This window comes from Bos grunniens, chromosome 2 (genome assembly GCF_055505025.1).
Source record: "Bos grunniens cultivar Pamir isolate PY7600 chromosome 2, Bosgru_T2T1.0, whole genome shotgun sequence".
Lineage (NCBI taxonomy): Eukaryota > Metazoa > Chordata > Mammalia > Artiodactyla > Bovidae > Bos > Bos grunniens.
The window spans coordinates 47092292-47119855 of record NC_141166.1 but is presented as its reverse complement, the minus strand read 5'-3'; the positions used below and the strand labels follow the sequence as shown (position 1 = coordinate 47119855).

General features: G+C 40.3%; 1 protein-coding gene across 10 annotated transcripts in view; it reads left to right on the top strand.

Annotated features, from left to right (window-relative positions):
- The window catches only part of CFLAR (CASP8 and FADD like apoptosis regulator), a 58870-nt gene that overhangs the window by 13120 nt on the left and 18186 nt on the right, over positions 1 to 27564 (top strand). For 4 of the 10 annotated variants that reach the window (XM_086345965.1, XM_086345982.1, XM_086345970.1 and 1 more), the window contains 7 exons: positions 6872 to 7475; positions 9744 to 9849; positions 11402 to 11537; positions 12549 to 12634; positions 16574 to 16631; positions 22708 to 22757; positions 23443 to 23524. In XM_086345965.1, coding sequence (XP_086202091.1) covers positions 7114 to 7475; positions 9744 to 9849; positions 11402 to 11537; positions 12549 to 12634; positions 16574 to 16631; positions 22708 to 22757; positions 23443 to 23524 — 880 coding nt within the window. In that variant the 5' untranslated portion in view covers positions 6872 to 7113. Of the gene's footprint in view, positions 1 to 6871; positions 7476 to 9743; positions 9850 to 11401; positions 11538 to 12548; positions 12635 to 15772; positions 15848 to 16573; positions 16632 to 22707; positions 22758 to 23442; positions 23525 to 27564 lie in introns of those variants that run through there. The other 6 variants (XM_086345984.1, XM_086345987.1, XM_086345993.1 and 3 more) reach the window with 4 other exon arrangements.

Below are 27564 nucleotides of genomic sequence, written 5' to 3'. Positions count from 1 at the left end.
TTAAAAGCATATTCATTTAGGAATAAAATTTTCATGTCATAGAGTAACATATGCTTTCATCTTTATCAGGTATTGCAACTTGTTCTTTAAAGTGGCCAAATCAATTTATAATTCCTCTAGCAATGTGTAAAGTTTCTAATTTCACTATATTTTCTCTGACATGTAGTAACAGATTTGACCAATGTGAAATAATATCTCACTGTAGTTTAAATTTGCATTTCTCTGAATACTATTTTGCCTTCAATATCTTTTCATATGGTTTGTGGCTGTTTGGGGTTTCTTCTTCTGGGAATTGCCTATTGCCTATTTTCTCCTTGGGTTGCTTGTCATATGCTTATTGATTTGCAGAAATGCTTTCCATATTCTGGCTACATCTACAAAATCACTTTTGTATTTGTAGGTTATAATAATGTTCTTGGAGAATCTTTTCTAGACATTTTATGTCCAGGACTTTAGTACTTGTGGAATTGGCTTGTATATGGTATGAGCAAAGGATCCCAGTTTATCCTTTTTGTATGTATGGAAAACTGTTGTCTCAGCACCCTTTCTGGACATTAATATTCTTTCCCTCTTGATTTACAGGACCACCTTAGTTGTCAGTGTGTGGATTTATTTCTGAGTTCTCATCTGTGTATTGGTTGTTTTATTACCTATTCCTGTGTCATATTACTATACATTTATAATAAATCTTGATATCTGGTAAGGCAGCTTCATTCAACTGGTTGTCCTTAAAGCTTGTACTGGCTATTCTTGGCCCTTCTTCTCCATATAAGCTTAAAAATCAGCTTGCCATGGTCCATGGCAAAATTTTTTCAGTGTTTGATTGGACTTAAATTTGTATAAATTCATTTGGGAATTGATATCCTCATGATATTGAATCTTCTGTCCATGATTATCATACATTTCTTCAGTTATCTTTGTCTTAACTGAAGTCTTCCTTAAGGTTTTATAATTTCTTCTTTAATGTCTTGTGTATCTTTTGAAAGGTTTTTTTTTTTGTATACCATATAAATTTTGCTGCTTTTGTAGATAGTATCTTTTTTAAAAAATTTACATTTTCTTCCTATTTTTTTGCTAATGGATAGAGATATAATTGACTTTCATTTATTAATCATATATCTCCAAGCCTTAACCTCTTATGAATTCTAGCATTTTGTCTGTTGGTATACTTGGGTTTCCTATGTAGAAAGTCTTACTGCTTGTGAAGATTGGTATTTGGTTCTCTGGTTCCTATGCTAATGCTCTAATTAAGGTTTTTTCTTATTTTAGTGCTAAGCTCTGTCCTCTAGTACAGTGTTGAATAGAAGGGTGATCATTCTTGTCTTGAGCCTCGTTTTTAAGGGAATGTTGCTAACATGTCACCACGAAGTATAATATTTGCTGCTGACTTTTATTTTTCTCATATTAATAATTACTATTAAACTAGTTATAAATTGCTGCCTCATAAGTCCCTTGCTTTAGATCCATAGATCACTGATTTTAGAGAATTCACATGTTTATTATATTCAGTCTCCATACTCACAAGCAAGGTAAAACTGTCCGTTTATTTAGGTCTTTATTAATGTCTTTCCAATAATGTTTTATAGTTTTTTTTCTGTTAATGTTTTGCGTATCTTTGTTAGACTCATTCCTACATGTTCTCTGTTTTTATACTATTGTATGTGGCACATCTTAAACAGCTTATCACTGGTTTTTAGCTGTTTTATCCTTTTGCTTTCCTACAAGTTTGCTTTCTTACATGCTCAACTGTATATTTGAGCAAACATTTTTTATGTTTTCTTTAGCATTTCGGTGTGTATTATAGTCATTTTTTCCATATTATCTAGTGCAGTTTCTCAGTTTTGGCACTGTTTTATTTAGGGCTGAATAATTCTTTGTTGAGGGGAATATCATTGTGTAATATTTAACAGCATCCCTAGCCTCTGTCTTGTAGATGCCAATAGCCCCACCTGGTTATGATGACCAAAAATGTCTCAAATTGAGTAAAAATTGTCAAATGTCCCTGAAGAGCAAAACTGCCCCTGATTAAGAACCATTAAGTTGGCCTGTCAAATTTCAAAAATTGCCCTTATCTTCTTGAACCTTTGAAAATACTTATTTTTTTGTTTTTATTTTTTAAATTAATTAATTTATTTTAATTGGAGGCTAATTACTTTACAGTATTGTGGTGGTTTTTGCCATATATTGACAGGAATCAACCATGGATATACATGTGGCCCCCATCCTGAACCCCCCTCCCTCCTCTCTCCCCATCTCATTCCTCTGGGTTGTGCCAGTGCACTGGCTTTGAGTGCCCTGTTTCATGCATTGAACTTGGACTGGTCATCTATTTCACATATGGTAATATACATGTTTCAATGCTATTCTCTCAAATCATCCCACCTTCACCTTCTCCCATAGAGTCCAAAAGTCTGTTCTTTATATCTGTGTCTCTTGCTGTCTTGCATACAGGGTCATTGTTACCATCTTTCTAAATTCTATATATATGCATTAATATACTGTATTAGTATTTTTCTTTCTGACTTACTTTGCTCTGTATGATAAGCTCCAGTTTCATCCACCTCAATAGAACTGATTCAAATGTATTCTTTTTAATGGCTGAGCAATACTCCATTGTGTATATGTACCACAGCTTTCTTATCCATTCATCTGCAGATGGACATCTAGGTTGCTTCCATGTCCTGCCTATTGTAAACAGTGCTGTGATGAACATTGGGGTACATGTGTCTCTTTCAATTCTGGTTTCCTCATTGTGTATGCCCAGCAGTGGGATTGCTGGGTCGTATGGCAGTTCTCTTTCCAGTTTTTTAAGGAATCACCACACTGTTCTCCATAGTGACTGTACTAGTTTGCATTCCACCAATAGCATAAGAGGGTTCCCTTTTCTCTGCACCCTCTTCAGCATTTATTGTTTGCAGACTTTTTGATAGCAGCCATTCTGACTAGCGTGAGATGGTACCTCATTGTGGTTTTGATTTGCATTTCTCTGATAATGAGTGATGTTGAGCAGAAGATACTTATTTTTAAACTCTTTCAGACACAGGTTCCTAGTATGTGAGTTTTACTTTGTCTACTGTCATGGTGCTTTTTTTGTTTATGCAGGTGATTTTTAATCATAGACTCACCTTCAGCAGAATGTATGTCTCATATCCTCTGGGTTGGGAAGGTGACCTTATGGGGGTGGCTTGGGTTTTGCCTCTCAAGACCTTACTGAACTTCCTTAGTCTGAAAGTAGTTTTTATGTTAATTTCTTGGTTTGGGATTAAAAGAAACTGTAACAAAGTAGTGAGTATTTGGACTGTAGCCCCACTTCTCCCTTTCATGCTCCCTTCTTTCAAGTGCCAATCGCTGCTGGCCTCAGTTCACTGTCCCCAGCGCTGCCCCAACACATAAGCACTGGTATTTTGCTGCATCTGGTTGGCCTGGGTCAGCACAGGATCTGTAGTTTTCCTTTTGATATTTTCTTTGACTATGCCAGATGCTACCACTGAATAATTTGGATTTTGCTGCCAAACTATACTTCCATTAGTACAGAGGGAAGACAGCACGCCAGTTCTCTTGCTGAGTGTGCGTGACTGGCAGAAGGCAGCCTTGGGTGTAATGGCTAGAGGAAAGGAACTGAGCTGATCATATTTTAAGAAGCAATCATCTAATTTTGTTAACTCTTAATGGTATTATTATATCATTGATGGTTATGAATTATAAAAATTACTGTGTTTAAAAAGGGAATTGAACATTTCTTTTCTAATAGCTCTGTTTGATTCTTTTTCAGTATGTCTAGTGAATGTACATAACATCTCATTCCTTTTTTAAAAAAATAGTTTTGTTTACTTTTGGCTGTGCTGACTTTTCTCTAGTGGCAGCATGAGGGAGCTATTAGTGGCTTCCCATGGCAGTGGCTTCTCTTGTGGTGGAGCACAGGCTCTAGGGCTCACAGGCTTCAGTAGTTGCAGGGCATGGGCTCAGGAGTTGCGACTCCCAGGCTCTAGAGCACAGGCTCCATAGTTGTGGTGCATGGGCTTAGTTGCTCCACAGCATGTGGAATCTTCCTGCAGCTGCTGCTGCTAAGTTGCTTTAGTCGTGTCTGACTCTGTGTGACCCAATAGACGGCAGCCCACCAGGCTCCCCCGTCCCTGGGATTCTCCAGGTAAGAACACTGGAGTGGGTTGCCATTTCCTTCTCCAATGCATGAAAGTGAAAAGTGAAAGTGAAGTCACTCAGTCGTGTCCGACTCTTCGCGACCCCATGGACTGCAGCCTACCAGGCTCCTCCATCCATGGGATTTTCCAGGCAAGAGTACTGGAATCGGGTGCCATCGCCTTCTCCGGAATCTTCCTGTCAGGGATCAAGCCTGTGTCTTGGATTCTTTACCAGTGAGCCACCAGGAAAGCCCCTCATTTCTTGTTGTGTTTACTTATTTTATACTTTCTAGTGTGTATAAGTATTTTACAGATTAATTTATAATAATAGCAACTGCAGAATTATGACTTTTAATGAATAGAAAAAGAACTTTCCTTCCTTTTTTGGAAACTAATAGGTAGGTTTAAAGTCTTGTTAGCCTGTGAGTAGAGTACAGATTTAGCCTCTGCAAAACACATAAAATTAGCATTAAGCTTTCAGATTAGAAAAATAATGAAGTAGTCTGAGTACCAGTTTTTCTACTTTGAGTAAACAATCATTTTAAATTTCATTTCTCCAGTTATTCAGAATGGCTGTGTTTAAGTGAGGCTTGGATGAATGAACATGGGATTGGCATAGACACATTAATACTTATTAACAAGCCTACATTAACTGAAGTGTCTATTTTATTAAAAACTAACCCTTTTAGACTATCAAGAGGAAGGCTAGTGTGAATGGTGTGCATGAATGGCTTATTTTAAAATAAGATATTTAAAATTTTTTTAAAATAAAATTTTAAATAAACATAATTTTGTTAATTTCAGACACTAAAGTACTCCTTAATATTTCCATTGGTGGGGAACTTCGGAACTCTAGGGAAATTGTCCTTCCTCTAAGAATCTTTCAGTTTTTCTTATTTTTGACAGCAAGGGCTATTTAACATCCCATATATCCCTTTTTGCTTTGATTACCAGGAAGCTCAGGACACATTCAGGGTCTGCTAAAATCTGTTTAGGCCTTCCTGGCCTGCATATTTGCATTGTATTCTTTATCCCTCCACCTCATTTTGACTTTCTAATCTAATTATTTTCCTCCTTGTTCTCATATAAATTTTTTTTCTACTTATGTGTTTGTTGTAAGATGCTTCATCTTTTGTAACCCGAGATTGTATATTAATAAATAAAATAGAATTGGTGTTCCTTTCAGTAAATCCTGCTAGTTTAATACACGTGTACACAAATATGCAGCAACAGTTATCAACCTACAGTTAGGTTATTTCCAAATTATTTTTTGCTAAGGTTAGCTTTTAATCTGAAATGTTCTCTGCTAGAAACCAACAGGGTATTGTACCAGAACATAAGAGCTTATTTATTTATTTATTTAAAAAATTTTTTATTTTATTTTATTTTTTAACTTTACAATATTGTATTGGTTTTGCCATATATCAAAATGAATCCAGCACACGTATACATGTGTTCCCCATCCTGAACCCTCTTCGCTCCTCCCTCCCCATACCATCCCTCTGGGTCATCCCAGTGCACCAGCCCCAAGCATCCAGTATCGTGCATGGAACCTGGATTGGCGACTCATTTCATATATGATATTATACATGTTTCAATGCCATTCTCCCAAATCATCCCACCCTCTCCCTCTCCCACAGAGTCCAAAAGACTGTTCTATACATCAGTGTCTCTTTTGCTGTCTCGTATACAGGGTTATTGTTACCATCTTTCTAAATTCCATATATATGCGTTAGTATACTGTATTGGTGTTTTTCTTTCTGGTTACTTCACTCTGTATAATAGGCTCCAGTTTCATCCACCTCATTAGAACGGATTCAAATGTATTCTTTTTAATGGCTGAGTAATACTCCATTGTGTATATGTACCATAGCTTTCTTATCCATTCATCTGCTGATGGACATCTAGGTTGCTTCCATGTCCTGGCTATTATAAACAGTGCTGCGATGAACATTGGAGTACATGTGTCGTAAGAGCTTATTTAAAATAAAATATAGCTATGAAACTTTAAACAGTGATCCTCATTTATAACTTAAATTTTGAAAGAAAATAGGTTGAGTTCCAATGGAAGAAGTTAAGAATACACCCATGGCATGAACATCCCACCATTCCCACCCAGTTCCTGCATCTTTCTGCAGATCTGCTCAACCTCCTTTTTTCTACTGATGCACTCAGCAATGCTAGTGACAATTGCTGTCCAGCAATGTGTTGTGAGTATGGGATTCTGACCCTCCTAAGGGGCTCAGGGTCCAAAGAGGTGATCAAAACTTGGCAAGGCTCATGTTCAGCCATGGTGGCAGGTCCTGTGAGCAGTCATGATGACACTGTGTAAAGTGCCTGTGACTTTGGGAGGATGGCAGCAGGTGTGAATGAGGGGTTTCCAAGTAGAACAACTGGGAAAAAAGGGTGAGGTAGAGACAGAAACCGGTTTTCTCCCATCATTTTTGACACCTTGCAGAGTCCCCTTTGCTAAGATTTGTGTTTGTTCAAGCCTACTGGGAGTTCACCAAAAAGGGGTTAACCCCCGTGACCTCAGTTTCTGTGGTCTAGAGAGCAGCCTAGTCATTGGGCTCTTCCTCTGCCCCTCACCATTCATCTGTCACTTCGTCATTAATTCCTTAGTAGTGATTTTCCACTTACCACACTTTATACTCTGATAAATTCTGATAAAGCACGTGGGATTTTTTTTTTTTTGAAATAATGTCTCTGGTTTCATTTCTTTTAAAATGTAGGTTATCTTCTTTGTCTGTCCTGATTTTGGGATCAGTTGCTTTGTCTCCGGAAAGGATCACTTCTGCAGACTTAACAACATGAGTTTAATCTGCTAAATTAGACCAGCAAGAAAAGAAGAGCCTATACCTGGACTTTGAGGCATATGTTATTTTGCTAGGAGGATTAAAAAAAAAGTTCCCTTTTAACCACAGAACTCCTCCATTGGAAAGGATTTTGAAAGAAATGAAGAAAACCACCAGAAATGAAATCAGTAGCTTCATGGCCTTCTATTGACTGGACTAGACTTTTCTTCCTGCCATTCCTTGGAATGACACTGTACAGGATGTCTGCTGAAGTCATCCATCAGGTAGAAGAAGCACTTGATGAAGAGGAGAAGGATACACTCCTTTTTTTGTGCCGAGATGTTGCTGCAGATGTGGTTCCACTGAATGTCAGGGATCTTCTGGATATTTTAAGAGAGAGAGGAAAGCTGTCTTCTGTGAGCTTGGCTGAGCTGCTGTACAGAGTGAGGCGGTTTGACTTGCTCAAGAGGGTCTTGAATATGGATACCCCGACAGTGGAGGCCCTCCTGCGCAGGCACCCACATCTGATTTCAGACTATAGGTAATTCATCAGCCCCTCCCGAGGCTGCACCAGTAGAAGGGAGGGAGGGAAGAAGATCTAGACTTCAGAACCATAGAAACATAGAGGACATTAAACAGGTTCATCCCTTTATCTACCCACCGATCTTATTGCCCTGTTGATGTTCATTCTTCTGAAATGTTTGAATCCTTAGTACATGTTTGCTTAAAGTAACTGTGTAGAAGGTCAGATTGAAACTGGAAAGGACAGATGGTATGTGTTTGCCCAATGGGTAGAATGGTAGAGAGACAAATGACTAAGATGAGATCTGCTGTGTTCTTTGCTAGCCTGTGATGTCAGAGCTGGGCAATTTCCTGTTCTGAGAAAAGAAAACAACAAGCCTGACAGTAATCTTCCTGACCTTTGAGAGCTTTGTGATCCTTCCTGAATTTCCTCCGGTCTTTCCCCTGCCAAGGAAGTTAGTGGGTGAGCTAGCTTTCAGTGAGTTTCTGTGAGGTTCCTACTCCCGGAGGCTCTGGAGAGCCCAGATTGAAGGTTTCTTCAATTAACCACATCTAGACTCCCGTAAGTTCAGAGAGGAATGGCCGTTGGAGCTCCCTTTCGTTCAGACAGCCTTTGAATTGTTCCTTCCTCCTGGTCTGTCTACAATGCAGAAGACCCGGGTTCGATCCCTGGCTCGGGAAGATCCCCTGGAGAAGGAAATGGCAATCCACTCCAATAGTATTGCCTGGAAAATCCCATGGACAGAGGAGCCTGGTAGGCTACAGTCCATGGGGTTGCAAAGAGTCGGACACGACTGAACGACTTCACTTTTACTTTTCTGGTCACAGAGCATTCTCTTGAAGGCTCAGAGGAGCACAGAAACGACAGGAAAGGCTGCATTTCTGGGGAAAGAAAGATAATTTGTAACCTTAAATTTGTGATTCTTTTTTTCTCTGGACCACTGGATCTTTAGTTATATCATTATTTGGAGATATCATCATTTGGAGATGATATACATGATTAAAAACTGTATTAAAGAGAGTTGCAATCAGTGTGGCCCTTGGAACGTGGATGAGACTTGAGATTAAAGGTCTGTTTGAAGCCTCAGAACCAATAGCCTCAGCCACATAGTCTGAGCCAGCCACTGCCATCAGTTGGGCCTTCATTTTCCTACTTGTGAAACTAAGAATAATGTCTGATTTCACAAGTGTGTTTGTAAGGATTGATTGTGATAATTTAGTTTGTGAAGTACTTTTAAAAATTATTATATTTTAAATTATGTAAAAAACTTTTTAAAACCAGGTAGCACTCTACCAATATAAGGGTTAATTATCGTTGTTGCTGTTTTTCTTAATCATCTTCCATTTCTCCAACCATTATATGATGTCAGAAATCTTAAAACTTTTCAGGAGGCACTGACTGGGTTTTTGTGAAAAAAGTCAGGGGACTGTCTCCATCTTCTGTTTCCTTGCTGTAGTGAATGGAGGCAGTTTGGGGACCTTTGAGTAGAGAGGCCAGGGAATGCTAGATTCATTTATTCATCTATTGAGTGGGCTTTATTGTGGGTTGACATATGCGAGGTGTTTGGTAAGCGCTAAAGCAAAATGAAGAATCTTCCATCCTCAAGAATCTGAGAGTCTAATTGGGAAAATGGGCTTCTAAGCAGTGATGACAATGACCAGGCACTAATGACAATCATGAGATGTCCTTGGGAGCCCTGATAAAGCTTGCTGGTACTCCAGCTGTAACAGAGGTGACTAAGTGAGGAGGGGCTTTCTACACAGTCACAGTCTCCAGGATATAGATGCCTTTTACCTTTTGAGTTCTGGAGCAAGCCAGGGCAGCTTACACGTTACTTTGATTCATGATCTTGTGATTCAAAGTATTGTCCCTGTATTAGCAGCTTCAGCATCACCTGGGAATTTGTTAAACTGAGGGGATGAGATCATTTTGAATTCTATTTATGTCTTTCATCTTAGTCATTTAGGTTCTTCATTTATTTCACTTATAACTTATGGGAGAGCTAGGGGATTCTTTGGGGAAGTTTTTATTCTCTTGTTCTTTTCATAGCAGATGGAAAAAGAGGTACCATGTTCTACTGAAAACTCAGAAGGGATAAGTTTCCTTTTTGAATTTGCTTAAGATCTCCTGGGGTGATCTATGCTTTCTGTTTTCTGGGGGACACATTCAAAATAGGGGCAAGAATTAGTCTTTTAACCAGTTTTTGGCCTAGAGGAGACCTACGCTCTTAGTATTCTCACTAGGACTTGTGTCTGAATTTACTAAAGAACCTTGTCTGGTTTTCAGGGTGCTGATGATGGAGATTGGTGAGGATTTGGATAAATCTGACGTGTCCTCATTAATGTTCCTCATGAGAGATTATACGGGTCGAAGCAAGATAGCCAAGGATAAGGTGAGTTTTCTTTCTTTTTCTTGATTCATGTTCCCAGGAGTCTTATCAGAGGTTGGGAGTTGTTCTCTATGGTATGAAGAGAGGGAATCAGGCACTTAAGCAAGGAGGCCCAAATTGAGGGTGAAGGTGGGAAGGGAGAAGAGTATGAGGGTTTTTTCATAGTAACACTGATGGGAAGAAAATTGGTTCCTGAATTGAGAGGCAATAGAGTGATGTTGGCTGGTGTGGCCCTGGGTGTGTGTTTCCTCCTTGTATTTTATCCTTTATTTGTATAAAATCATAGGCCTGGCTTATCCTTCAGCTTCTCTCCCTGGTTTGGCAGATCATCTGGGAAGGTTAGGAAGTCCCATCTGTTCACGCTGAGCAGAAACAGATGGGAAGTGCTGGCCCGCTGCCATCTTGCTCTCTGCTGTTCCCCTCTCCTCAGCCAGTTCAGGGTCAGTGTGGAGTCATCAGGCTTTGGGGGAGATGGGCAGGGGAAGGTCCTTGAGACTGATGAATCCACAGAGTGGCAGAAGTATAGATTTGCAGTTCAAAATGAGCTAGGGGTGAAATCTCAGGGATGCTGTGGTCACTGGAAAAGTAGATCCCAGCTGGCCTGATATGTACTTCCGACCTGTGGACAGGCCAGGAAAAGCTTGGGTCTCTAGTATCAAGGATCTTCTTCTGAGGACTTTGGTAAATCATTGCTTAAGAATCTCCTCATGTTTCTTAATGATTGTTGTTTCATTTCTGAGATCTAGGAATATAGGGCAACTGTGTGCCCCTATTATCAAATGCAAAATGGAAAGTAAAATTAAAAAACAAAACAAAACTCATTTTTTGGCGTCCCCTAGTCCACTTGTTTCTCAATCATTTATGTAGATTTAATTATGATTATTAATTGAAAAATAAAGATAGCACATTAGTAACCAAATGTTAAACAGAAAGAAAGTAAAACCAAAAGTGATGCCTATTTCTGAAATGTAGTTCTTTCACAATCCCTATGTTCCAGGCTGAACAAATAGCAAAATACCCTCACCTTGTAATTTTACCACCTCATGTCTGTCCACTGTATCAGAATGAACTGGAATTTCCAGCATTGGTTAAAATATTTTAGGAACTTCAGGGCTATATCATTTAGAATTTTTCTAGTAAAAACATTTCCCCAGCTACCGTCTCACTTCCCTTTTTCAGTAAATCCCTTAGAGTTTTTCAGTATGACACCAGCCTGACTTTTGGGAAGAGAATTAACACAGGAGGATTTTATTTTCAGGCCTGCTTTCTTAATCCTTCATGCAAAAAATGACTCATGCATCTATTCCCAACCTAGGTGCAGGTTGGCCCCCTCAAAGACTTACCTCTTTTCTGGGTAAATTCCAGGATTGTAATTTGCTCATGGTCTTGGAGAGACAATAAAACAAAGCACTCTGGTTTAGGATCCTTGAAGGTCACTCAGAGGACTCCTCTGGTCACATTTTCTTATTGTTATAAATTTTGCAGCCTGAGGTTTGCATATGAGGCCTGATGGTCAGCCGTACTGACATTTGTTTTTTGTTGATGGTTCTCTTAGAGTTTCTTGGATCTTGTGGTTGAATTGGAGAAGCTAAATCTGGTTGCTCCAGATCAACTGAATTTATTAGAAGAAAGCCTAAGGAACATCAACAGGATAGACCTGAAGACAAAAATCCAGAAATACAAGCAGTCAGGTGAGCAGCATTTTGGCCCTCTCTGTGGCCTAATGAAGTACCTATGTGTAGTGGGTTAGGTTGGTAGACATTCATGTGTACAATGGGTGGATGGAACAGAACCCGAATGTCCATGGCCCTCACCAGCCTGAGGCTAGCAATCAGAATCCTTTATATCCTCTATACCCTATATCTGTCTGCTAACTTTATCAGCAAGCACCCCTGACCACAGAGTCTTGGCCCTCTGCAAAATGCCACCAAGCAGTTCTTAACAGTCTGGTCTTTAAGAAGGAGTCTGCACCCCAACTTTCTGCACTGGCTGGTGGCACTGTGTGTACTCAGGGCTTCTGAGTCTATGCCAAGCCCTGCTGCCTTGCCTGACCACCATCCAAGCTCTGGAGACATCCTGTCCCTGGGGTCCTGTAACTGCCTTGCATATAACCTCCTCATGGAAAGGGGCATCTTTTCTGCTGAACCCCTTCCATAAAGGGGACCAGCACACATTGGCCTTCTCTCTCACAGCACCCCTTCCCATGTCTTTTATTTATTTATTATTTTATTTTATTTTTAAATTGGAGGCTAATTACTTGACAATATTGTGGTGGTTTTTGCCATACATTCACATGAATCAGCCATGGATGTATGTGTCCCCCATCCTGACCCTCTGTCTCACCTCCCTCCCCATCCCATCCCTCAATTCCCCTGTCTTTTAGACTCACACTCAGTATGGGCTCTGCTAGCAGTCTACCACCACCATAGAGCCTGAGGGCATGACTGATACCCAGTGATCTGCACACAGCCCTCCCCCATGCCCATGAATGATTCAAGATCAAGAATAGGAGTAGCACTTTTAGTCTGTTCTTAATGACATTGGGAGAAGAGTCATCTGATCTGACATTTTGAGTTCAGTAAGTGGCTGGAAAGTTTTGGGTATTTTGAAAGATCATGACTGACTCTGAACTGAGCCATTGTGGAAGATTCATTTGATGATAATTTGTCAGTCTTAACTCAGTGCCTCTCTTCTGCTTGCAGCTCAAGGAGCGGAAACAAATTATGTAAATGCTCGCCAGGCATCTCTGCCAAACTTGAGTGTTAAAGATCCTTCATATAACCTAAGGGTGAGTCTGGAGCAAATGTGTGGAATCCTGGCATGAAACAGTTTCAGAACTTTGACAAAAATGTACATATTCTCCTAGCATGTATTTCATTTAACATCTGAAAAAAATTGTGACAAATACGCATTTGTTTATAAAATATGTATAAATTCTTATAATTTCAAAGCTAATGTGTTTATTGAGATAACTTGGAAAATACAGAGAACTATATATAAAGGAAAGAAGATAAATCACCTCCATGTTAACAGTTGTTCCCCTCTAGTCTTTTTTCCCTCTGTGTTTATGTATCCCCATACACAAACATTTTTTCCATTGTTTGTGTGTTCCTTTGAAAATTTACATTTTTATTTTTTAATATTTATTTGTTATTTACTTGGCTGCACCAGGTCTTGGTTGTAGCATGTGAACTCTTTGTTGTGGCATGTGAGATCTAGCTCCCTGACTGGGGATCAAACTTGTGTCCCCTGCACTGCAAGACAGATTCGTAACCACTGGACCACCAAGGAAGTCTAGAGAATTTAACTTTTGAAATAAAAATAGGTAGGACATGCCCATGGACAAAAAACTCAAAAGGTGCTAAAATGATTTTTAAAGTCCGTTTCCTCTTACCCAGTTCCTTTCCCCAGAGGCAGCTGTTGTTACCCATTTTCTTCTCTGACCATTTGGAGGTAGTCTATGCACATATCATATTAATTTTTACTTTTTTTCTTCTGTACAAATGGTAGCATGCTATGCCCACTGTCCTGACCTGAGAATTCTTAGAAATTTTTTCGTATGAATCATATGGGACTGCCTCTATTTAATCATTGTTTTTAGAGATTGGACATAGTTTCCAAGTGATACTTTCTAGCTGTATCGCAATATGTTTTATAAATATGGATGTAGATTTTTTCTAATCTTTTGTTATATGACAGTACTTCAAAATAAATATCCTTGTGTTTACCTCTTTGTGCATTTGCTTTTCATTGAGCTTATTTTAGTGATTTCAACAAAAGTGTAAAAGTGTTTTTGTCACTGAGTGACTGATTTGTGACCGTAAATAACAGATAGTCACTTCTGGTGATTGTGTTAGTCAGTGGTGCAAGGTCATCATCAGAAAAATTGTTTGGTTAATCTTTTATACTGAGGATTTAATCTCATTGTAATCTCATCCTCATGCACATATAAGGATATATGGAATGTGTAGTCAGGACCACAGTTTATCATTTGTGATTAAATCATAAGCACTTTCATAAAAGTATGTGATGAAAATATTGACTATACCTATAATAAAAATAGTTTTGTGGAGGAGATAAGTTGTAAGACAGCATTAGGCAATAGAATTTCTGAACTCAGATGGATGGTGGTAGGGATTAACTGCCCAACCCTCTCATTAAATAAATAAGGACATTTAGGCCTAAGTAACCTAAGGGCCTCCTTTGAAGTTGAACTGATAAAAGAATCGGCCTGTAATGCGAGAGACCGGGGTTCAATCCCCGGGTTGGGAAGACCCCCTGGAGAAGGGAAAGGCTACCCACTCCAGTATTCTGGCCTGGAGAATTCCATGGACTATATAGTTCATGGGTTTGCAAAGAGTCAGACACGACTGAGCAACTTTCACTCAGGCCTAAGGAACATTGATTGCCCACCGTACCTGCCGCCAGACCTAGGCCCATCCATACTCCTTCTACACTGTGGTGCATTTTTTCCAGAATTAAATATGCTTTTCTTCGTCCTTCTGAACCTCTGTGATACCAAATCATGAGAGAAGACTGATTTAGGATTCAGATCCCGATTTTCTGAACTTTCTTTGCTATGGCGTATCTAACAGAAATTATACTGTCATTCTTAGTTAAAAGTCTGCTGTATTTTTATTATTGCCTTTCTATTTTGTTAATGCAAGTAATTGGATTCACTGTCTTTGTGGCTTTTTAGGAACCCACATGGTCTGTAAATTTTGCCTTAAATTTGCTATATTAATCTGTGGCCTTGGTCATTCATTCATTTAGTTAGCAGGCACCATGGCGTATGAATTCCATGAATTCCTCACAAGATTTAGGAGCCTGGATGTTAACTCATACAAGTTTGCAAAGGTGCTTTTAAAATTTCAGTAGCATTTGCCATCCCAAGTTCCAAAGATTCCTGAGTGCCCTTAGAGAAGTCTTACCCGCTTATCCCACCCTCAGTGTCCTATCTCTTTATTCTAAATGCCCCATCTCTTTATAAATTTTGTCCAAATTTAGCCCCTGAGTTCAAATACTTCCCTTTATGTGACAAAATACCTTTGAAAGTGTTAAAGTTGATTTCCAGAGATATAAACATTTCCTTGTTATTATTTATTTATTTATTTATTTTTTATTTTATTTTATTTTTAAACTTTACATAATTGTATTAGTTTTGCCAAATATCAAAATGAATCCACCACAGGTATACATGTGTTCCCCATCCTGAACCCTCCTCCCTCCTCCCTCCCCATACCATCCCTATTTATAATTTAATTCTGTTTTGGTCAAATAATTGCTCTGTATGATTTCTGTCCTTTAGAACTTATGGCACATTATACAGTCTACTTTGGTGAATGCTATATGCACTTTGTAAAAAAAAAAGAATGTTCTCAACTATTGAGTGAAATGTTTGATACATTGCAGTTAGTTCAAGCTGGCTGAATGGTTTTCAAATACATTCTTTATCATTATTATTAAAAAAATTACAGTGGCATTGTAGGATATGTGATACCAACAGATGAATTAACAAATTGTGGGACTTTTCTGGCTGTCTAGTGGTTAGGACTCTGTGCTTCCACTGCAGAGGGCACAGGTTTGAGCCCATGTTGGGGAGCTAAGATCTTGCAAGCCACGCGGTGCAGCCAAAAAAAAAAGTTGTAACTCTGTACTGTAATGTTTTTTATATTTATCTAGAGTAAATCTAGCTTTGATTTGATGTTATATCTTTAATCGTATGTAAAAGTGAATGCACACCCATGTGGGGTTTCAAATTCTAATATCATTATCCTCTGGCTAAGTCATTGGTTATTACTAATAAAAGCAATTTATGTGTTTTCTTTGATTTAGATGCACAGACTTAGCTATAGACACAGCTTAACAAATAGTGTACTTCTCTCTTTTGGCTAGGATAGCTTCAGAGGAGAGCTGTCATTTGAAAGCTGAGCGTATCAGATGGTTGACAGTGTGTGTTATGTGTGCCTTACACAGGACCTGTCATCTGGGAAGAGAAAGGGTCTGTTCAATCTTTCATTCTCTGATTCATCCCATTCTGGCCCTAAGAGAGGGTGGCTAATGTTCAAGAGCCACACCCACATGTGGCTTATGCATAGCTAGGCATTTTAGAAAAATAAAAACTGGACATTTATTAAGCACTTCCATATGCTTAAAAGTCACTGTGCTGAGTGTCTTGTATACATTTAATCCTGAAAAATATTTATAAGGTAGGTACTATTATTGTCCTCATTTTGAAGATAAAGAAACAGACATATAGTTAAAGAATTTGCTCAAAGTTACATAGCTAATAAGTGGCAGAATTCTACCCCCACTCTTAATCATACCTGTACCTTGCCTCTGTGTTAAAGATCAGGCTGAATGACGTGATCTTTAACACAGAATTTTGAACGTTGCAAGTTCCAACAGCTTGTTCTAACTTTGAGTTATTGTGGCAACTCTCCTGTACCATGACGTCTGACTTTATTGAGCTGTTTTTGAAACATTCTAATATGCTAGTTGAATATATTTACACATTTATTGTATTTTCACTTTGAATTGCTGCTTTGGTTATAGACTATAGTTTTATGGAATTAATGTCTCTTGCTAGTTTTCTTTAGATAATTTAACAGTGAATGTGATACTTTAATTTATTCCTAAGAATCCTATCAAGATATTTAAAGAGGTGTAATATAATATGCCTTTGAAAAATGAACGGGGAGTGTGACCTTGTTTTTTATGTTTGAAGCTCCAGAATGGCAGGAGTAAAGAACAAAGGCTTATGATGGGACCACCTGACATTCAAAGTAAGACCAGCTTTTCTTTATATTCACTTTTAAAAATGCTTGATAATTCAAGTACAAAATGTTGCATGTTTAGAGTTGGCCATTCCTATATCTACATATTTTAATTAAGGTCTCAAAATGAACAGTTAAACTCTCAAAATATATTCATTGGCATTTCTAGTTATCCATCAAATTAGCTTCAGTTCAGTTCAGTCCCTCAGTCGTGTCCGACTCTCTGCGACCCCATGAATCGCAGCACGCCAGGCCTCCCTGTCCATCACCAACTCCTGGAGTTCACCCAGACTCACGTCCATCGAGTCAGTGATGCCATCCAGCCATCTCATCCTCTGTCATCCCCTTCTCCTCCTGCCCCCAATCCCTCCCAGCATCAGAGTCTTCCAAGGAGTCAACTCTTGGCATGAGGTGGCCAAAGTACTGGAGTTTCAGCTTTAGCATCATTCCTTCCAAAGAAATCCCAGGGCTGATCTCCTTCAGAATGGACTGGTTGGATCTCCTTGCAGTCCAAGGGACTCTCAAGTGTCTTCTCCAACACCACAGTTCAAAAGCATCAATTCTTCGGCGCTCAGCCTTCTTCACAGTCCAACTCTCACATCCATACATGACCACAGGAAAAACCACAGCCTTGACTAGACGGACCTTTGTTGGCAAAGTAATGTCTCTGCTTTTGAATATGCTATCTAGGTTGGTCATAACTTTCCTTCCAAGGAGTAAGCGTCTTTTAATTTCATGGCTGCAGTCACCATCTGCAGTCATTTTGGAGCCCAAAAAAACAAAGTCTGACACTGTTTTCACTGTTTCCCCATCTATTTGCCATGAAGTGATGGGACCGGATGCCATGATCTTCGTTTTCTGAATGTTGAGCTTTAAGCCAACTTTTCGCTCTCCTCTTTCACTTTCATCAAGAGGCTTTTGAGTTCCTCTTCACTTTCTGCCATAAGGGTGGTGTCATCTGCATATCTGAGGTTATTGATATTTCTCCTGGCAATCTTGATTCTACCTTGTGCTTCTTCCAGCCCAGCGTTTCTCATGATGTACTCTGCATATAAGTTAAATAAACAGGGTGACAATATACAGCCTTGGCGTACTCCTTTTCCTATTTGGAACCAGTCTGTTGTTCCATGTCCAGTTCTAACTGTTGCTTCCTGACCTGCATACAGATTTCTCAAGAGGCAGATCAGGTGGTCTGGTATTCCCATCTCTTTCAGAATTTTCCACAGTTCATTGTGATCCACACAGTCATAGGCTTTGGCATAGTCAATAAAGCAGAAATAGATGTTTTTCTGGAACTCTCTTGCTTTTTCCATGATCACATTAGCTTATTTGAATGTAAATACCTCTGACTTCATTGTTTTGGCTATATATTTTAAGGCATGTGACATTTATACCTCAAACAGGACTCTAACCAGGCCATGTTAAACATTAATCTAGCCATGGTCATAAACCATGTTAAACCAATTACCTAGGAGCAGAAAGAAAAAAGGTTACTAGGATCTTGTTTTCAGAGAAGGCAATGGCAACCCACTCCAGTACTCTTGCCTGGAAAATCCCATGGACGGAGGGGCCTGGTGGGCTGCAGTCCATGGGGTCGCTAGGAGTCAGACACGACTGAGCAACTTCACTTTATTTTTTCACTTTCATGCATTGGAGAAGGAAATGGCACCCCACTCCAGTGTTCTTGCCTGGAGAATCCCAGGGACGGGGGAGCCTGGTGGGCTGCCATCTACGGGGTCGCACAGAGTCGGACACGACTGAACTGACGCAGCAGCAGCAGGCTCTTGTTTTATAGCCCATTTAATAAATGTAGATTCTGTAAGATGACATTCTCCACCTCTATAAATAAAAGAATTAAAAAAAAACCCTAGTCATCTGGTCCTATCACTTCGTGGCAAATACATGGGAAACAATGAAAACAGTGACGGACTATTTTCCTGGGCTCCAAAATCACTGCTGATGGTGAGTACAGCCATGAAATTAAAAGATACTTGCTCCTTGGAAGAAAAGCTCTGACCAACCTAGACAGCATATTAAAAAGCAGAGATATTACTTTGCCGACAAAGGTCCATCTAGTCAAAGCTATGGTTTTTCTAGTAGTCGTGTATGGATGTTAAGAGTTGGACCATAAAGAAAGCTGAGGGCTGAAGAATTGATGCTTTTGAACTGTGCTGTTGGAGAAAACTCTTGAGAGTCCCTTGGACTGCAAGGAGATCCAATCAGTCCATTCTAAAGGAAATCAGTCCTGAATATTCATAGGAAGGACTGATGCTGAAGCTGAAACTCCAGTACTTTGGCCACGTGATGGGAAGAACTGACTCATTTGAAAAGACCCTGATGCTGGAAAAGATTGAAGTCAGGAGGAGAAGGGGATGACAGAGGATAAGATGGTTGGGTGGGATTACCGACTTGATGGACATGAGTTTGAGCAAGCTCTGGGTGTTGGTGATGGACAGGGAAGCCTGGAGTGCTTCAGTCCATGGGGTCACAAAGAGTCGAACATGACTGAGTGAGTGAACTGAGTCAACCAAAAGATTTAAGGGATGTAAGATCTCTCTCATCACTCTTAAAACATCAGCTCTTGATGCTATCATTTTCAAGAAGGGTGCTTTTTGCTTGTCTTGAGTTCTCCTTGAAAAGAGGGCTGAGTCTTACTGTAGTGGATATGATTGTACTTAAGATGCGGGGCTGCTTTGACAGGTAAGGAGGGCTCAGTCTTCCCTGAGGAGCTTGGAATTTGTCCTATGTGCAGTGGCGATCCTGAGTGTACTGAGCAGGGTGGTGGCCTGATGGAAGCTTCCTTTATGTGGCAGGCCCCTTGCCAACATCCCCTGACTCAGCCCATATACTGTCTGTGTGCACCTCCAAACATTCTGCCCACGTCAGCCAGATGGAGCAGGTCATGCCCATCATTCCATGCATAAAAGTTGGCCCTCCAGCCAGAGCTGTTGAAGAGTGAGTTAATTTCTGACAGTATGTTTCTTAAAACACCGGTGAGGTGGTAAGAGTTAGCTGTTTAAATTGGGAGAACTGGTAGATTTGGATAGGAGTTTAAAATAATCAGAGCTCTTTCCACTGGGCTCTGTGATGGCTGGTTTATCCTTGATGGTAATTATACAGGTGAGGTAGATGAAGCTCTCAATAGCCCTGAAGATCCTTAGGAGAGCTGGTTGCCTGCTCTTGCCTGGATATGGTTCATTTGCTGGTAAAAGAGAAAAGCATCCTGATAACTTGCCCTCAGTCTAATAGAAGTTTAATCAAACCAAGTGTTCCTATTATTTCGGACTTCCAAATAGATTTCAACTGGATGATGATTACAATAACTGCAATTTATTAACACTTTTAGTAAGTGCTAAATACCCTGAGAATTTTCCTAAAAAAAGGCAATGCCAAAGAATGCTCAAACTACCGCACAGTTGCACTCATCTCACACGCTAGTAAAATAATGCTCAAAATTCTCCAAGCCAGGCTTCAGCAATATGTGAACCGTGAACTTCCAGATGTTCAGGCTGGTTTTAGAAAAGGCAGAGAAACCAGAGATCAAATTGCCAACATCTACTGGATCATCGAAAAAGCAAGAGAGTTCCAGAAAAACATCTATTTCTGCTTTATTGACTATGCCAACGCCTTTGACTGTGTGGATCACAATAAACTGGAAAATTCTGGAAGAGATGGGAATACCAGACCACCTGACCTGCCTCTTGAGAAACCTATATGCAGGTCAGAAAGCAATAGTTAGAACTGGACATGGAACAACAGACTGGTTCCAAATAGGAAAAGGAGTATGTCAAGGCTGTATATTGTCTCCCTGCTTACTTAACTTAGATGCAGAGTACATCATGAGAAACGCTGGGCTGGAGGAAACACAAGCTGGAATCAAGATTGCCAGGAGAAATATCAATCACCTCAGATATGCAGATGCCACCACCCTAATGGCAGACAGTGAAGAGGAACTCAAAAGCCTCTTGATGAAAGTGAAAGAGGAGAGCGAAAAAGTTGGCTTAAAGCTCAACATTCAGAAAACTAAGATCGTGGCATCTAGTCCCATCACTTCATGGGAAATAGATGGGGAAACAGTGAAAACAGTGTCAGACTTTATTTTTTTGGGCTCCAAAATGACTGCAGATGGTGACTGCAGCCATGAAATTAAAAGACGCTTACTCCTTGGAAGGAAAGTTATGACCAACCTAGATAGCATATTCAAAAGCAGAGACATTACTTTGCCAACAAAGGTCCGTCTAGTCAAGGCTGTGGTTTTTCCAATGGTCATTTATGGATGTGAGAGTTGGACTGTGAAGAAAGCTGAGCGCCGAAGAATTGATGCTTTTGAACTGTGGTGTTGGAGAAGACTCTTGAGAGTCCCTTGGACTGCAAGGAGATCCAACCAGTCCTTCCTAAAGGAGATCAGTCCTGGGTGTTCATTGGAAAGACTGATGCTGAAGTTGAAACTCCAATACTTTGGCCGCCTCATGTGAAGAGTTGACTCATTGGAAAAGACCCTGATGCTGGGAGGGATTGGGGGCAGGAGGAGAAGGGGACAACAGAGGATGAGATGGCTGGATGGCATCACCGACTCGATGGACATGAGTTTGGGTAAACTCTTGTAGTTGGTGATGGACGGGGAGGCCTGGCGTGCTGTGGTTCGTGGGGTCGCAAAGAGTTGGACACGACTGAGCGACTGAACTGAACTGACCTGAAGTACCCTGAACTAAAATGGACATATTACATAGATTATTTTGTGTGTTTTCTTTTAATTCTGTTAAGCCATGATTATTAAAATATAAAAAAGTGAAAATTTCCTCTTAATTCTGAGTATCAGACATAACCACTATTAATGTTTGATCTATGTACCTCTAGTAAGTATATGGAATATACACACACACATACATGATTTTAAGTACATTGACTCAATATTAAACATATTATTCAGTAATCTGTTTTTCACTTAATATATCCTGCATATCTTTTCATGTCAAGAACATAAAATCTCTGTTATCTATTTTAACATTGCATAGTATTCTATGTACCATTATTTATTTAACCAGTTTCTTGTTAGTAGACTTTCAGGCTCTTTCTAGCTTAGGGCCGTTACAAACAGTCCTTCAGTACCTCTCCATGACATTTTTGCACACTTTTTCTGTTATTTCTTATGATAAACTTCTAGAAGCAGAACATTGGTTTAAAGGGTATTGCTAATTGTCCCTTAAAAAGTCTGTTTCAGCTTATACAGCATTACCATTTGAAAGTGCTCATTTCCCAAACTTGACCAACACTGGCATTTTCTTTGCCTGTCTTTAGATATTATTACTCATTTGTGCAGCAATCTTATAAATTAGGTGCTTATCTCAGAGATGAACAAAACAAGACAAAACAAAACCCCAAGAAACCCCAAGACTTCAGGAAGAAACTTGCCCCAGATCACAGAGCTTACTAGTGATGGTGCTAGGGTTTCAGCCAGCCCTTCATGGCTTTAAAATGGGTGGCTTCTCCACTTCCCTGGGACTAGTAAAGTCATTTTTTATCTACTTTGCTTTAAGCTCATCTACATTTGCTAAGCCCACTGTCTGATATCTTGCTGTTGACATTTTATTTTACAATCTTCCATTGACACTGGATTAAGAAAACGTGGCCATCTCTTCCATTAAGTGGTAAACTCACAAAAGCTTTTCCTTCTCTGAGTCTCTAAGGCTGCTCCCTTGAGGCATTGTGTGCAATTTCAGCACATGCAGTGAAGTTATTGATATATTAATTGGGAAGTAAGTTTATCAGATTCTCCCTATCAGGTTAAAAACTCCCCGTCACTGGGTTCTTACCTGGAAGAGGGCAAGGGAGAACCTTCTTTACTTCTATTTAGGTGGTTTTTCTACACAACCCGTTTGGCATGGGGACTTGTGTTTTGTTATCAGTTAGTTAAGTGTTTCAGTGTGAGGTTAGAAGCTTGGGGCTGAGTATAGCTGGGGAAAGAAGAGATAGTAGCAGGGAAGAAAATTGGGAAAGAGAACAGGTGTGACATAAAAGCTAGCAGGGACTAGGAACAGCCTTAGTTCTCCTTCAGTTTTGTAAATGATTTCTCTCTCACCCCCAGGAGAACCAGTGAAGAGACCCATTCAGGAATCAGGAGCATTTTTGCCTCAGGTACAGAATAAATGATCTGACTTGGTAGTGTAAGCACAGTATCTGTGGAGAACACTGATGGCTTTACAAATATCTGTCTATTAAGAATTCTTTGTGACAGTAGGATGCTGAGGATGCTATTCTGAGAGCGCTTCTGTTCTAAAGGGGAACCTTGGATGTAGCAAAGAAAAAGATGTTGAAGTGGATTGCATTAGTGAACTTTGGAATACAGGAAAATTCCAAGTGGCATTTCTCTTCTCAGCTGAGTGATTGCTGAGTAAATAAGTAAGCAATGACTCCGAACCTTGACTTGTTATGACTTTTTCTATGCTGGTACGTCTTCTCCATAACAGAAGGCAATAAAAGGCCTCCTTTTGTGTTGGTTTGGAAAAATATCACTTGTATAAATGCAGGTTGCTGTGGAAACTTATGACCAATCTTTTCTCTGTGTTTTACGTTATCTTTATCTCACAAAGCTAATGCGTAAAGGGACTGCAGGTTTCATTAAAGTTAATTAGAAACTAAAATAACTGGTTGATGTTGAAGGGAAATGTCAGTCATGGTGACTTCAGCCTGTGCCTATTGAGTAACTCATCTGCCAAAAGGAAATTTAAGGAAATCCAAAAGAAAAGATAGTATGGGGGGATGACCTTGAGGTAAGAGAACAATGTTTAGCTTCTTTGACAATCCCTGCTTTCCTTTCCAGCACATAGTAGAAGAGAGATATAAGATGCAGAGCAAGCCCCTGGGAATCTGCCTGATAATTGACTGCATTGGCAATGACACAGGTAGGTGTGAAGGCTTCAGATGAATTGATGCTCCATAGTGAGATTGAGGCACACACAAGCAGTATTCATCAGAGGCATCAACACTAGCTGCTGTTTAACAAACCACTGCCCAAAAATGTGGTTTCACACAGGAAGGGTAGTTTCTTACTCATGTCTGGTGGGGATGGGGCTGGGGAGCTTCGTTGCAGGTGTACATCAGTGGTGTCATTGTCTGAGGGCTTGGAGTTGTCTTTGGAACCTCTATATATGGCTGGTGGATGACGGAAGTGAACGGAGAAGCTCAGAAGGACTTTAGGGACAGGCTTGAAAGTGATATGTATCATTTCTACCCACAATCCTTTGGTTAGAACTCATGGCCCCATCCAACCACAGTAGACAAGGAACTGAGTCTAGCTGTGTGTCAGGAGGAAAATGAAAGGGAGTTGGAGGAACCCATAGTGCTGTCTCTGGCACAAAGGCAAATTTTGTGAAAGTTGGGAAGGTCTTTTCTTTTCATGCTAGATGCTGCGGCAGGAAGGAGTCCTGAAATCCAAGGAGGGGTTAAAAATGGAAGGTTTTTCTGGGCTTCAGTATTATCAGATGCCCCATCATTTCACCTAGATAGGTCTTTAAAGCTTTTCTGGGGAATATTAAAAATAGGATAAATTTGTGCTCATTTAGAGGCACTGTGTCTACCATCCTGAACTTTGGTTATTGGCCTGAGTCTATACTGCCTGTTTATCCTTGTTTGGATCTGAATGGATTTTTTTTGCTTAGCTGTTGGATGTCTGACTCGAACTGAATCAATCACTGGTGATGCATCAAAAAATAATGAGAAGAGCTTATATAAGTGCAATAAAATTTGGTTCCATTTTTTATCTCTTTCTTGAAAGGATTGATCGTTTTATTTCCAGTTTTCCAGCTTCTCAACATTCTCTTAGAATGAGTCAGAACTGTGTTTTTTTAGGCTCACTTAAAATGTTACCATGGTGGAACTTGCCTGGTGGTCCAGTGGCTATGACTCTGCTCCCAGATCAGGGGGCCTGGGTTCGATCCCTGATTGGGAAACCAGGTCCACTTGCCTTAACTAAAGATCCTGCATGCCCCCCGAAGATCAAAGATCCTGTGTGCCACCACTAAGACATGGTGTGGCCAAATAAGTAAAAATAAATACGTATATATTTAAATATTACCATGGTGAGTTTTATGGGAAGAGAATCCAAGAAAGGTCCAATTAGCAACTATTACACTGAATTTCCTGGGATTTCAGATATGATCTTACTTTCTCCTGTCCTGTATTTAGTTAGATGTGAGAAATGCTGTCTCTTGAGCTATAGATGGGTCCTGTATTTATTTATTTTATTTTTCTTAAATTGAGGTGTATTTGATGTACAAGATTTGTTCTTTCTGTTTTAGCCCTTGCTGCTGCTGCTAAGTCGCTTCAGTCGTGTCCGACTCTGTGCGACCCCATAGACAGCAGCCCACCAGGCTCCCCCGTCCCTGGGATTCTCCAGGCAAGAACACTGGAGTGGGGTGCCATTTCCTTCTCCAATGCACGAAAGTGAAAAAATAAAGTGAAGTCGCTCAGTCATGTCCGACTCCTAGCGACCCCATGGACTGCAGCCCACCAGGCCCCTCTGTCCATGGGATTTTCCAGGCAAGAGTACTGGAGTGGGTTGCCATTGCCTTCTCCAGTTTTAGCCCTTCAGTTCAGTTCAGTTCAGTTGCTCAGTCGTGTCTGACTCTTTGCGACCCCATGAATCGCAGCACGCCAGGCCTCCCTGTCCATCACCAACTCCCAGAGTTCACTCAGACTCACGTCCATCGAGTCAGTGATGCCATCCAGCCATCTCATCCTCTGTCGTCCCCTTCTCCTCCTGCCGCCAATCCCTCCCAGCATCAGGGTCTTTCCAATGAATCAGCTCTTCGCATGAGGTGGCCAAAGTACTGGAGTTTCAGCTTTAGCATCATTCCTTCCAAAGAAATCCCAGGGCTGATCTCCTTCAGAATGGACTGGTTGGATCTCCTTGCAGTCCAAGGGACTCTCAAGAGCCTTCTCCAACACCACAGTTCAAAAGCATCAATTCTTCGGCGCTCAGCCTTCTTCACAGTCCAACTCTCCCATTCATACATGACCACAGGAAAAACCATAGCCTTGACTAGACGGACCTTTGTTGGCAAAGTAATGTCTCTGCTTTTGAATATGCTATCTAGGTTGGTCATAACTTTCCTTCCAAGGAGTAAGCGTCTTTTAATTTCATGGTTGCAGTCACCATCTGCAGTGATTTTGGAGCCCAAAAAAATAAAGTCTGACACTGTTTCCACTGTTTCCCCATCTATTTGCCATGAAGTGATGGGACCAGATGCTATGATCTTCGTTTTCTGAATGTTGAGCTTTAAGCCAACTTTTTCACTCTCCACTTTCACTTTCATCAAGAGGCTTTTGAGTTCCTCTTCACTTTCTGCCATAAGGGTGGTGTCATCTGCATATCTGAGGTTGTTTATATTTCTCCCGCCAATCTTGATGCCAGCTTGTGTTTCCTCCAGTCCAGCGTTTCTCATGATGTACTCTGCATAGAAGTTAAATAAGCAGGGTGACAGTATACAGCCTTGACGTACTCCTTTTCCTATTTGGAACCAGTCTGTTGTTCCATGTCCAGTTCTAACTGTTGCTTCCTGACCTGCATACAGATTTCTCAAGAGGCAGATCAGGTGGTCTGGTATTCCCTTAATATTCACTTAAGAATAAGGAAATGCTTTCTCAGAAAGAGATTGTGTGATCGTCCTCCCATTTTGGTTGTAACCAGTTTTGTTTCATTCATTAGCAAGAAGTTCCCAACTGGACTTGGTGCAGAATGTATAGCTGTTGTATGAGGAGAATCACAAAGATAAAGCCATGACCTGTGATTTTCATGGCTAAATTCCAGTGTCCACCTCCCTTGTTGAGTTATGAACCTCTTGTGGGCCGGGACTGAGTGTGTATTTGTATTTTTCTGTGTTATAGAGATGTGATCAGAGTTGAGCCCTGGGATACCACCATGTAGGTGGGAATCATGGCTTTGCCGTGTCCTAGTTTGTTACCTGGGGCACTTTTTCTAGACTCTCTGTAGCTCCATTTTCCTTCTGTAAACTGAGTTCATAACAGGACACACCTCATAGGGAGATTAGGAAGAGTGAGTGAGTCGTACTTGTAAAGAACTTAGGGCAGTGCCTTAAACACACACACACATACATTTAGCAGGCATTAAAATATCCATTTTGTGGACATTAGTTAATGTTACTTGTCCATTTTGTTTGTTTAATTTTAGTTGTAAATTGCTGGGCTAGAACTTGCCGTGGCTTTGAGCTTAGCACATGGAGCCTGACCCCAGATCAGTGAGGGACCAGAGAACTGGGATCCAGAGGCCTGTATCAGTATCTGCAAAATAGCTCAAAGATATTGTCTGTTGATGGGTACACAGGACTTTGCCCCAACACTGTTCTTGACTTTGTTTCTCCCTGGTCTCACATTCCCTCCATTCCTTCCTTTCCTGATTAACAGCTGCTTGAATCTGCCCATTGGAACTCAGGGAGGGTCATGGAAGCTGGGTGAAGGCTGTTTTCTGTAATCAAAGAAATGCAGGGCCCCACAGGGCCCTGCACGGTATCACTCCTATCCCCATTTTCAAGATGAGCAACCAGAGCACAATAAACTCCCTTTCTAGCTTTTCTCATTAAGTAATAGAGCTGGGATTTGAAAGCTTGACTGCAAAGCCTCTGTTTTTAGCCACTTTGCTGTAAGTGCCATGAGGGTGGTAAGCTTCTGCTGTGTGTCTTCAGAACCTGAAACTGGGTGGCACATTAGAGTTCAGTAAATATTTGTTGGGTGAGTGAACGAAGGAATAAGCTCTATTGGTCATGGTATGTTTCTAAAACCATTCCTTTGTACCTGTAGAATTTAGCAGACTCCCTTACACCTATCTGTTCCTGTCCTCACAAAAAAGTGAGACTTCTATCCAGAGTATGTGATTTCCCCAAAGCTTTATAGATTTATTCTTCCTTTATTCCATAAGCGTTTATTG